The sequence below is a fragment of the Triticum dicoccoides genome, chromosome 6A, assembly GCF_002162155.2.
Source record: "Triticum dicoccoides isolate Atlit2015 ecotype Zavitan chromosome 6A, WEW_v2.0, whole genome shotgun sequence".
In the NCBI taxonomy this organism is placed as follows: domain Eukaryota; kingdom Viridiplantae; phylum Streptophyta; class Magnoliopsida; order Poales; family Poaceae; genus Triticum; species Triticum dicoccoides.
In genome coordinates this window covers 140,737,610-140,750,521 of record NC_041390.1, presented here as the reverse complement: position 1 = coordinate 140,750,521, position 12,912 = coordinate 140,737,610, and the positions used below count along the sequence as shown (strand labels likewise).

Here is a 12,912-nt window from a genome sequence, read left to right as displayed (position 1 = left end):
GGATGAACCATGATGTCGAGGATTCGATCAATCCCATATACAATTCCCTTTGTGCAGCGGTATTGTACTTGCCCGAGATTCGATCGTCGGTATCCCGATACCTTGTTCAATCTCGTTACCGGCAAGTCTCTTTACTCGTTCCGTAACACATCATCCCGTGATCAACTCCTTGGTCACATTGTGCACATTATGATGATGTCCTACCGAGTGGGCCCAGAGATACCTCTCCGTCACACGGAGTGACAAATCCCAGTCTCGATTCGTGCCAACCCAGCAGACACTTTCGGAGATCACCGTAGTGCACCTTTATAGCCACCCAGTTACTTGTGACGTTTGGCACACCCAAAGCATTCCTACGGTATCCGGGAGTTGCACAATCTCATGGTCTAAGGAAATGATACTTGACATTAGAAAAGCTTTAGCATACGAACTATACGATCTTGTGCTAGGCTTAGGATTGGGTCTTGTCCATCACATCATTCTCCTAATGATGTGATCCCGTTATCAACGACATCCAATGTCCATGGTCAGGAAACCATAACCATCTATTGATCAACGAGCTAGTCAACTAGAGGCTCACTAGGGACATGGTGTTGTCTATGTATCCACACATGTATCTGAGTTTCCTATTAATACAATTCTAGCATGGATAATAAACGATTATCATGAACAAGGAAATATAATAATAACCAGCTTATTATTGCCTCTAGGGCATATTTCCAACATAAACTTGTAAGGTCTCATGACTAACTGATACGTCCATTTTGCATCATGCTTTTATATCGATGTTTATTGCATTATGGGTTGTTATGACACATTATGTCACAATACTTATGCCTATTCTCTCTTATTTTACAAGGTTTACATAAATAGGGAGAATGCCGACAGCTAGGATTATGGGCTGGAAAAGAAGCAAATATTAGAGACCTATTCTGCACAGCTCCAAAAGTCCTGAAACTTCATGGAAGTCATTTTTAGAATATATAATAAATACTGAGCGCAAGAAGATCACCAGGGGGCACACCCTGCCCACGAGGGTGGGGGCGCGCCCTACCCCCCGGGCGCACCCCCTACCTCGTGGGCCCCCTGGTGGACCTCTGATGACCATGTTCTGCTATATGAAGTCTTTCAATGAGGAAAAAATCATAATCCATCTTTTCGGACGAGACTCCGCCGCCACGAGGCGGAACCTTGGCGGAACCAATCTAGGGCTCTGGCGGAGCTGTTCTGCCGGGGAAACTTCCATCTGGGAGGGGTAAATCATCGACATCGTCATCACCAACGCTCCTCTCATCAGGAGAGGGCAATCTCCATCAACATCTTCACCAGCACCATCTCCTCTCAAAACCCTAGTTCATCTCTTGTATCCAATTCTTGTCTCCAAGTCTGGGATTGGTACATGTGGGTTGCTAGTAGTGTTAATTACTCCTTGTAGTTGATGCTAGTTGGTTTATTTGGTGGAAGATCATATGTTCAGATCCTATATGCATATTAATACCCATGTGATTATGAACATGAATATGCTTTGTGAGTAGTTACGTTTGTTCCTAAGTTCATGGGAGAAGTCTTGCTATTTGTAGTCATGTGAATTTGGTATTCGTTCGATATTTTGATGAGATGTATGTTGTCTCTTCTCTAGTGGTGTTATGTGAACGTCGACTACATGACACTTCACCATTATTTGGGCCTAGAGGAAGACATTGGGAAGTAATAAGTAGATGATGGGTTGCTAGAGTGACAGAAGCTTAAATCCTAGTTTATGCGTTGCTTCATAAGGGGCTGATTTGGATCCATATGTTTCATATTATGGTTAGGTTTACCTTAATACTTTTGTTGTAGTTGCGGATGCTTGCAATAGAGGTTAATCATAAGTGGGATGCTTGTCCAAGTAAGGGCAGTACCCAAGCACCGGTCCACCCACATATCAGATTATCAAAGTACCGAACGCGAATCATATGAATGTGATGAAAACTAGCTTGGCGATATTCCCATGTGTCCTCGCGAGCGCTTTTCTCTATATAAGAGGTTGTCCAGGCTTGTCCTTTGCTACAAAAAGGATTGGGCCACCTTGCTGAACTTTATTTACTTTTGTTACTTGTTGCTCGTTACCAATTATCTTATCACAAAACTATATGTTACCTATAATTTCAGTGCTTGCAGAGAATACCTTGCTGAAAACCGCTTATCATTTCCTTCTACTCCTCATTGGGTTCGACACTCTTACTTATCGAAAGGACTACGATAGATCCCCTATACTTGTGGGTCATCAAGAATCTTTTCTGGCGCCGTTTCCAGGGAGTGAAGCGCCTTTGGTAGGTGGAATTTGGTAAGGAAAAATTTATATAGTGTGCTGAAATTTACTGTCACTTGTTACTATGGAAAGTAATCCTCTGAGGGGCTTGTTCGGGGTATCTTCACCCCGACTAGTAGAGCAAAGAGTTGCTCCTCAACCTACTGAACCTACTGAAAATGAAAATGTCTTCTTTGAAATTCCTTCGGGTATGATAGAAAAATACTAGCTAAACCTTTTGCAGGAGATGGAACATTACATCCCGATGAGCACCTAATATATGTGGATGAAGTTCGTGGATTATTTAAGCTTACAGGTGTGCCCGGAGATGTTACTAAGAAGAAGGTCTTCCCTTTATCTTTGAAGGGAGATGCATTGACATGGTATAGGCTATGTAATGATACGGGTCATGGAACTACAAACGATTGAAATTGGAATTTCATCAGAAGTTTTATCCTATGCATCTTGTTCATCGTGATCGCAATTATATATATAATTTCTGGCCTCGCGAAGGAGAAAGCATCGCTCAAGCTTGGGGGAGGCTTTCAATGTTATGCATGCCCCAATCATGAGCTCTCAAGAGAAATGATTGTTCAAAATTTATATGCTCGGCTTTCTGATAACAATCGCACCATGCTCGATACTTCTTGTGCTGGCTCTTTTATGATGAAGACTATTGAATTCAAATGGGATTTATTGGAAAGAATTAAACACAGCTCTGAAGATTGGGACCTCGACGAAGGTAAGGAGTCAGGTATGACACCTAAGTTTGATTGTGTTAAATCTTTTATGGATACCGATGTTTTTCGTAAATTTAGCACTAAATATGGACTTGACTCTGAGATAGTAGCTTCTTTCTGTGAATCTTTTGCTACTCATGTTGATCTCCCAAGGGATAAGTGGTTTAAATATCATCATCCTATAGAAGTAAAAGTAGCTGCACCTATTAAAGTTGAAGAAAAGACTATCACTTATAATGATCCTATTGTTCCTACTTCTTATGTTGAGAAACCACCTTTCCCTGTTAGGATAAAGGATCATGCTAAAGCTTCAACTATGGTTCGTAAAAGCAATATTAGAACTTATACACCTCCTGAGCAAATTAAAGTTGAACCTAATATTGCTATTGTTGAAGATCTCTTGTCTGATAATATTGATGGGCATGTTATTCATTTTCGTGATGAGACTGCTAGAATTGCTAAACTTGTGCTAAAGATAAACCTAGATCTTTGGTAGGCATGCATGTTATTTCTGTTAAAATAGGAGATCATTGTTATCATGGCTTATGTGATATGGGTGCCAGTGCTAGTGCTATACCTCATGACTTATACAAAGAAATTATGCATGATATTGCACCTGCTTAGATAGAAGATATTGATGTCACAATTAAACTTGCCAATAGAGATACTATTTCACCAATTGGAATTGTTAGAGATGTTGAAGTCTTGTGTGGGAAAACTAAATATCCTGCTGATTTTCTTGTTCTTGGTTCCCCACAAGATAGCTTTTGTCCCATTATATTTGGTAGACCCTTCTTGAACACAGTTAACGCTAAGATAGATTGCAAAAAGGATGTTGTTACTATTGGTTTAGGTGATATGTATGATGAATTTAATTTCTCTAAATTTCGTAGACAGCACCGTGAAGAGGAATTGCCTAGTAAAGATGAAAAAGAATTCTTAGCACTTGTATTTGCTTGTGATAAGTTCAGACCTTATATTGTTGATTCTAAAGTAACTATTCACACTGATCATGCTGCTATTAAATACCTTATGGAAAAGAAAGATGCTAAAACTAGACTTATTAGATGGGTTCTCCTGCTACAAGAATTTGATTTGCATATTATTGATAGAAAGGGAGCTGAGAACCCTGTTGCAGACAACTTGTCTAGGTTAGAAAATGTGCTTGATGACCCACTACCTATTGATGATAGCTTTCCTGATGAACAATTAAATGTCATAAATGCTTCTCGTACTACTCCATGGTATGCTAATTATGCTAATTACAAAACAACAACAACAACAACAACAAAGCCTTTAGTCCCAAACAAGTTGGGGTAGGCTAGAGGTGAAATCCATAAGATCTCGCAACCAACTCATGGCTCTGGCACATGGATAGCAAGCTTCCACGCACCCCTGTCCATAGCTAGCTCTTTGGTGATACTCCAATCCTTCAGGTCTCTCTTAACAGACTCCTCCCATGTCAAATTCGGTCTACCCCGCCCTCTCTTGACATTCTCCGCACGCTTTAGCCGTCCACTATGCACCGGAGCTTCTGGAGGCCTGCGCTGAATATGCCCAAACCATCTTAGACGATGTTGGACAAGCTTCTCTTCAATTGGTGCTACCCCAACTCTATCTCGTATATCATCATTCCGGACTCGATCCTTCCTCGTGTGGCCACACATCCATCTCAACATACGCATCTCCGCCACACCTAACTATTGAACATGTCGCCTTTTAGTCGGCCAACACTCAGCGCCATACAACATTGCGGGTCGAACCGCCGTCCTGTAGAACTTGCCTTTTAGCTTTTGTGGCACTCTCTTGTCACAGAAAATGCCAGAAGCTTGGCGCCACTTCATCCATCCGGCTTTGATTCGATGGTTCACATTTCCATCAATACCCCCATCCTCCTGCAGCATTGACCCCAAATACCGAAAGGTGTCCTTCTGAGGTACCACCTGGCCATCAAGGCTAACCTCCTCCTCACACCTAGTAGTACTGAAACCGCACATCATGTACTCGGTTTTAGTTCTACTAAGCCTAAACCCTTTCAATTCCAAGGTTTGTCTCCATAACTCTAACTTCCTATTTACCCCCGTCCGACTATCATCAACTAGCACCACATCATCCGCAAAGAGCATACACCATGGGATATCTCCTTGTATATCCCTTGTGACCTCATCCATCACCAATGCAAAAAGATAAGGGCTCAAAGCTGACCCCTGATGCAGTCCTATCTTAATCGGGAAGTCATCAGTGTCGACATCACTTGTTCGAACACTTGTCACAACATTATCGTACATGTCCTTGATGAGGGTAATGTACTTTGCTGGGACTTTGTGTTTCTCCAAGGCCCACCACATGACATTCCGCGGTATCTTATCATAGGCCTTCTCCAAGTCAATGAACACCATATGCAAGTCCTTCTTTTTCTCCCTATATCTCTCCATAAGTTGTCGTACCAAGAAAATGGCTTCCATGGTCGACCTCCCAGGCATGAAACCAAACTGATTTTTGGTCACGCTTGTCATTCTTCTTAAGCGGTGCTCAATGACTCTCTCACATAGCTTCATTGTATGGCTCATCGGCTTAATTCCACGGTAATTAGTACAACTCTGAACATCCCCCTTGTTCTTGAAGATTGGTACTAATATACTCCGTCTCCATTCTTCTGGCATCTTGTTTGCCCGAAAAATGAGGTTGAAAAGCTTGGTTAGCCATACTATCGCTATGTCCCCGAGACCTTTCCACACCTCAATGGGGATACAATCAGGGCCCATCGCCTTGCCTCCTTTCATCCTTTTAAAAGCCTCCTTGACCTCAGACTCCTGGATTCACCGCACAAAACACATGCTGGTCTCATCAAAGGAGTCGTCCAGTTCAATGGTAGAACTCTCATTCTCCCCATTGAACAGCTTGTCGAAGTACTCCCGCCATCTATGCTTAATCTCCTCGTCCTTCACCAAGAGTTGGCCTGCTCCGTCCTTGATGCATTTGACTTGGCCAATATCCCTCGTCTTCCTCTCTCGTATCTTGGCCATCTTATAGATGTCCCTTTCACCTTCCTTCGTGCCTAACCGTTGGTAGAGGTCCTCATATGCCCGACCCCTTGCTTCACCAACAGCTCGCTTTGCGGCCTTCTTCACCATCTTGTACTTCTCTATGTTGTCTGCACTCCTATCCAGGTATAGGCGTTTGAAGCAATCTTTCTTCTCTTTAATCGCCTTCTGTACATCATCGTTCCACCACCAGGTATCCTTATCTTCGCTTCTCCTTCCCCTGGACACTCCAAGCTCCTCCGAGGACACCTTACGAATGCAAGTCGCCATCTTCGTCCACACATTGTTCACATCTCCTCCTTCCTCCCAAGGGCCCTCCTTAATGACCCTCTCCTTGAATGCTAGAGCTATCTCCCCCTTGATCTTCCACCACTTCGTTCTAGCGACTTTGGCACGCTTATCCCGCTGGACACGAATCCGAAAGCGGAAGTCAGCAACCACCAGCTTATGCTGGGGTACAACACTCTCTCCAGGTATCACCTTACAGTCTAGGCACGCACGCCTATCTTCTGTTCTCGAGAGGATGAAATCAATCTGGCTAGAGTGTTGGCCACTACTAAAAGTCCCCAGATGTGATTCTCTCTTTCTAAAGAGGGTGTTAGCTACAATCATGTTGTAGGCTAGAGCAAAGCTTAAGACATCTTCTCCTTCTTGATTCCTGATGCCATAGCCAAAGCCCCCGTGCGCCCCTTCAAAACCTGTGTTAGATGTACCCACGTGGCCATTGAGGTCTCCTCCTATGAAGAGCTTCTCACCAATCGGTACACTCCTAACCATGTCTTCCAGGCCTTCCCAGAACTCCCTCTTGGTGTTCTCATTGTGGCCTACTTGCGGGGCATATGCGCTGATAACATTGAGAACCAAGTCCTCAACTACCAGCTTGACCAGGATAATCCGGTCCCCGCGTCTCTTGACGTCTACCACTCCATACTTGAGGCTCTTGTTGATCAAGATGCCTACGCCATTTCTGTTTGCTGATTATGCTAATTACATTGTTGCTAAATTTATACCACCTAGTTTCACATACCAACAAAAGAAAAAGTTCTTCTATGATTTGAGACTTTACTTTTGGGATGAACCACATCTTTATAAAGAATGAGTAGATGGTGTTATTAGACGTTGTGTACCTGAGCATGAACAGGAACAGATCCTACGCAAGTGTCACTCTGAGGCTTATGGAGGACACCATGCTGGAGATAGAACTGCACACAAGGTATTGCAATCCGGTTTTTATTGGCCTACTCTCTTCAAGGATGCCCATAAGTTTGTCTTATCTTGTGATGAATGTCAAAGAATTGGTAATATTAGTAGACGTCAAGAAATGCCTATGAATTATTCACTTGTTATTGAACCATTTGATGTTTGGTGCTTTGATTATATGGGACCTTTTCCTGCCTCTAATGGATATACACATATTTTAGTTGTTGTTGCTTACGTTACTGTGGGTAGAAGCTATTCCAACTAGTAGTGCTGATCATAACACATCTATTAAGATGCTTAAGGAAGTTATTTTTCCAAGGTTTGGAGTCCCTAGATACTTAATGACTGATGGTGGTTCACATTTTATTCATGGTGCTTTCCGTAAAATGCTTGCTAAGTATGATGTTAATCATAGAATTGCATCTCCTTATCACCCACAGTCTAGTGGTCAAGTAGAATTGAGTAATAGAGAAAACAAATTAATTTTGCAAAAGACTGTTAATAGATCTAGAAAGAATTGGTCCAAGAAACTTGATGATGCATTATGGGCCTATAGAACTGCATATAAAAATCCTATGGGTATGTCTCCGTATAAAATGGTTTATGGAAAAGCATGTCACTTACCTCTCGAACTAGAACATAAGGCTTATTGGGCTATTAAAGAGCTCAACTATGATTTCAAACTTGCCGGTGAGAAGAGGTTATTTGACATTAGCTCACTTGATGAATGAAGGACCCAAGCCTATGAGAATGCCAAGTTATTTAAAGAAAAAGTTAAAAGATGGCATGACAAAAGAATACAAAAGCGTGAGTTTAATGTAGGTGATTATGTATTGCTATACAACTCTCGTTTAAGATTTTTTGCAGGAAAACTTCTCTCTAAATGGGAAGGTCCTTACGTTATAGAGGAGGTCTATCACTACGGTGCCATAAAAATCAACAACTTCGAAGGCACAAATCCGAAGGTGGTGAACGGTCAAAGAATTAAACATTATATCTCAGGTAATCCTATAAATGTTGAAACCAATGTTATTGAAATCGTAACCCCGGAGGAATACATAAGGGACACTTTCCGGAATGTTTCAGACTCCGAAAAGGAATAGGTATGTGGTACGGTAAGTAAACCGACTCCAAAACTGTTCTAATGGCAATTTTCCTCCATTTTGGAATATTTAGAAAAATAGAAAAATAAGAAGCAGTCCGGGAAGGACACGAGGGTGGAGGGCGCGCCCTACCCCCCTGGGCGCACCTCGTGTGCTCTCTGGACTCCGTTTTCTTACACGTTACATATTTTGGTCGGTAAAAATTCATTATATAATCTCCCGGAGGTTTTGACTCCCATATCACGCAAATATTTCTTGTCTTTGTTTCGAGCTGTCCTGCTACAGATTTGAGCAACATGTCGTCCCAGGATTTGGAAGGAGAGAGCTATGTGGCTGACTACCTTGCGGATCCTAAAGTCTATGGGGATGTGGAACATTGTGGTTGGACTACGAAAGAAGAAGAGGACTATGAACCTAAGGGAAAGGATGAGACGAGCTCAGATGAAGATGAAGTCCCACTACCTCAACCTGGGGACATGCATGTGGAGTTTAAAAAGTCAAGCCTCCCTGATAGAGTAAAGAAACCTAAGATCGAGTTTATCCCTTTTCGCCTCTTGCAGGAAAACAAGCAGGAACTATGCAAAAAGATACTGAGCCTGGAGTAGGAGATCGAGGACCTAAGGGACCAAAATTCTGTCCTCAAGCGCAAATTAAGGAAGAAGCCTACGCCATCAACAAAGAAGAACTGAGTATCTGGTATGGGCACTCCCCTTGGCAACCGCCAAGCTTGGGGGAGTGCCCCGGTATCGTATCACCATCACTTTTATCTTTACCGTTTTTCTTAGTTCAATCCTTTTGGTAATATCTTGATCTCGTAGAATAAAAGTTTTTAGTATGATCTAGTTGTGAGTTTTGCTTTATGATCCTTCTATGTAATCGAGTCCGTGAGCTATATATAATAAAGATTAGTGTTGAGTCAAGGGCTTGTTTATTTTGCCATGATCTTGAGTGAATAAAAGAAAAGAGAAAGAATAAAAGGAAATAAAAGAGATCATATGGATCTTATGGAGAGTAATGCGCTCACATAGAAAGAGTATGATGAATAAAAGTTGTTGAGAGTTGACAAACATAGTTTTGGTCATCGTTGCAATTAATAGAAATTAATAAAGAAAGAGAGGTCTTGACATATAAATATACTATCTTCGACATCTTTTATGATTGTGAGCACTCATTAAAATATGACATGCTAAAGAGTTGACATTGGACAAGGAAGACAACGTAATGGGTTATGTTTTCTTAAATTTGAGATAAATTATATTGTCATGGATCATCCAACATGGTTGAGCTTGCCTTTCCCTCTCATGCTAGCCAATTCTTCGCACCAAGTAGAGATACTACTTGTGCTTACAAACACCCTTAAACCAGTTTTGCCATGAGAGTCCACCATACCTACATATGGATTGAGTAAGATCCCTCAAGTAAGTTGTCATCGGTGCAAGCAATAAAAATTGCTCTCTAAATATGTATGACTTATTAGTGTGGGAGAAAATAAGCTTTATACGATCGTGTGATATGGAAGAAATAAAAGCGACAGACTGCATAATAAAGGTCCATATCACAAGTGGCAATATAAAGTGACGTTCTTTCGCATTAAGATTTTGTGCATCCAACCATAAAAGCGCATGACAACCTCTGCTTCCCTCTGCGAAGGGCCTATCTTTTACTTTTATCTCCTACCTTACATAAGAGTCATGGTGATCTTCACCCTTCCTTTTTACATTTTATCTTTTGGCAAGCACAACATGATGGAAAGATCCTGGCATATATGGCTAATTGGATGTGAGTTTTCATGAACTATTATTGTTGACATTACCCTTGAGGTAAAACGTTGGGAGGCAAAACTATAAGCCCCTATCTTTCTCTGTGTCCGATTAAAACTCCATACCCATAAGTATTGCGTGAGTGTTAGCAATTTTGAAAGACTATATGATAGTTGAGTATGTGGACTTGCTGAAAAGCTCTTATATTGACTCTTTCCTATGTTATGATAAATTGCAATTGCTCCAATGACTGAGATTATAGTTTGTTAGTTTTCAATGAAGTTTATAATTCATACTTGAAATTGTGATTGAATTGTTACTCTAGCATAAGAGATCATATGACAAAAATTATATAAGTTGTTGTTCTAAGAATGATCATGATGCCCTCATGTCCGTATTTTACTTTTATCGACACCTCTATCTCTAAACATGTGGACATATTTTTCGATTTCGTCTTCCGCTTGAGAACAAGCGAGGTCTAAGCTTGGGGGAGTTGATACGTCCATTTTGCATCATGCTTCTATATCGATGTTTATTGCATTATGGGCTGTTATTACACATTATGTCACAATACTTATGCCTATTCTCTCTTATTTTACAAGGTTTACATAAAGAGGGAGAATGCCGGCAGCTGGGATTCTGGGCTGGAAAAGGAGCAAATATTAGAGACCTATTTTGCACAGCTCCAAAAGTCCTGAAACTTCACGGAAGTCATTTTCAGAATATATAATAAATACTGAGCGCAAGAAGTTCACCGGGGGGGCCACACCCTGCCCATGAGGGTGGGGGGCGCCCCCTACCCCTGGGCGCCCCCTACCTCGTGGGTCCCCTGGTGGCCTTCCGATGACCATCTTCTGTTATATGAAGTCTTTCGATGAGGAAAAATTATAATCCATCTTTCCGGATGAGACTCCGCCGCCACGAGGCGGAACCTTGGCGGAACCAATCTAGGGCTCTGGCGGAGCTGTTCTGCCGGGGAAACTTCCATCTGGGAGGGGTAAATCATCGACATCGTCATCACCAACGCTCCTCTTATCGGGAGAGGGCAATCTCCATCAACATCTTCACCAGCACCATCTCCTCTCAAAACCCTAGTTCATCTCTTGTATCCAATTCTTGTCTCCAAGTCTGGGATTGGTACATGTGGGTTGCTAGTAGTGTTAATTACTCCTTGTAGTTGATGCTAGTTGGTTTATTTGGTGGAAGATCATATGTTCAGATCCTATATGCATATTAATACCCCTCTTATTATGAACATGAATATGCTTTGTGAGTAGTTACGTTTGTTCCTGAGGACATGGGAGAAGTCTTGCTATTAGTAGTCATGTGAATTTGGTATGCGTTCAATATTTTGATGAGATGTATGTTGTCTCTTCTCTAGTGGTGTTATGTGAACGTCGACTACATGACACTTCACCACTATTTGGTCCTAGAGGAAGGCATTGGGAAGTAATAAGTAGATGATGGGTTGCTAGAGTGACAGAAAGCTTAAACCCTAGTTTATGCGTTGCTTCATAAGGGGCTGATTTGGATCCATATGTTTCATGCTATGGTTAGGTTTACCTTAATACTTTTGTCGTAGTTGCGGATGCTTGCAATAGTGGTTAATCATAAGTGGGATGCGTGTCCAAGTAAGGGCAGTACCCAAGCACCGGTCCACCCACATACCCAATTATCAAAGTACCGAATGCGAATCATATGAACGTGATGAAAACTAGCTTGACGATATTCCCATGTGTCCTCGGGAGCGCTTTTCTCTATATAAGAGGTTGTCCAGGCTTGTCCTTTGCTTAAAAAAGGATTGGGCCACCTTGCTGCACTTTATTCACTTTTGTTACTTGTTGCTCATTACCAATTATCTTATCACAAAACTATCTATTATCTATAATTTCAGTGCTTACAGAGAATACCTTGCTGAAAACCGTTTATCATTTCATTCTGCTCCTTGTTGGGTTCGACACTCTTACTTATCAAAAGGACTACGATAGATCCCCTATACTTGTGGGTCATCACTGACTCAAGTGTTCAGCAGTTTGAGAAATATTTTGTTTTGAAAATGGTGGGAAAAACCTCTATTGTCCCCTGCACCATGTATGTGTGCAACTTAATTCACTACAGATCATAAATCACACAAATGCATTTATATCTGTGACATTTCCGAATCATACAACTTATATAAGTACGAAAACCAATAAAACATATCGATGATTACTGTGGAAGCCTGGAAGGCCTGCCATGTCATGAAGGGTGTGCACAGACCACTATGCTTGTTCACGAAAGACCAAGCAACATCTTTTTAGCAGCAGGAGTAGCTTGAGGCTGTTGTGCAGACAAGTGCCACTCCTCCACACCCTTGCAGATGGAGTCGGTGTCTTGGTAGTCCTCGCGGAAGGTCTCGAGATTGTTGTTCATGTTGGCAAACAACGACACGACCAGCTCGTGATGCCATCTCTCCACGCGTGGGAAGTCACAATACTTGCTCCCGATCATCCAGTACTGCAGATCAAAGGAACAAAAAAATACTCTGAAGGTAAATACCTTGATCAGCTAGCTTGGTATGAAATAGTTTCTAGAGCAAGTCTAACGGATTCACTAAATTATCTCCTTTTAAAAAAGTTTAATATAAGGCTAGGAGTAAAAAAATCTATGATGGCAGAGTCTCTAAACCGTCTCCATTTATTCTAAAGACACTTCAAACTTGTCGTCTGGCATTTATATTTGGGGGAGGGGTGGTGGTATAAATATCACTTTAACTACAGTTTGTGTGTGTTGGGG

General features: G+C 41.7%; 1 protein-coding gene across 1 annotated transcript in view; it reads right to left on the bottom strand.

Moving 5' to 3' along the window:
• Positions 1–12,254: 12,254 nt before the first annotated feature.
• LOC119318983 (flavin-containing monooxygenase FMO GS-OX-like 8) overlaps positions 12,255–12,912 on the bottom strand; it is a 4,324-nt gene continuing 3,666 nt past the window's right edge. The window contains exon 4 of the mRNA XM_037593514.1: positions 12,255–12,633. Within this exon, the coding sequence (XP_037449411.1) occupies positions 12,409–12,633 (225 nt within the window). The 3' untranslated portion in view covers positions 12,255–12,408. The remainder of the gene's footprint in view (positions 12,634–12,912) is intronic.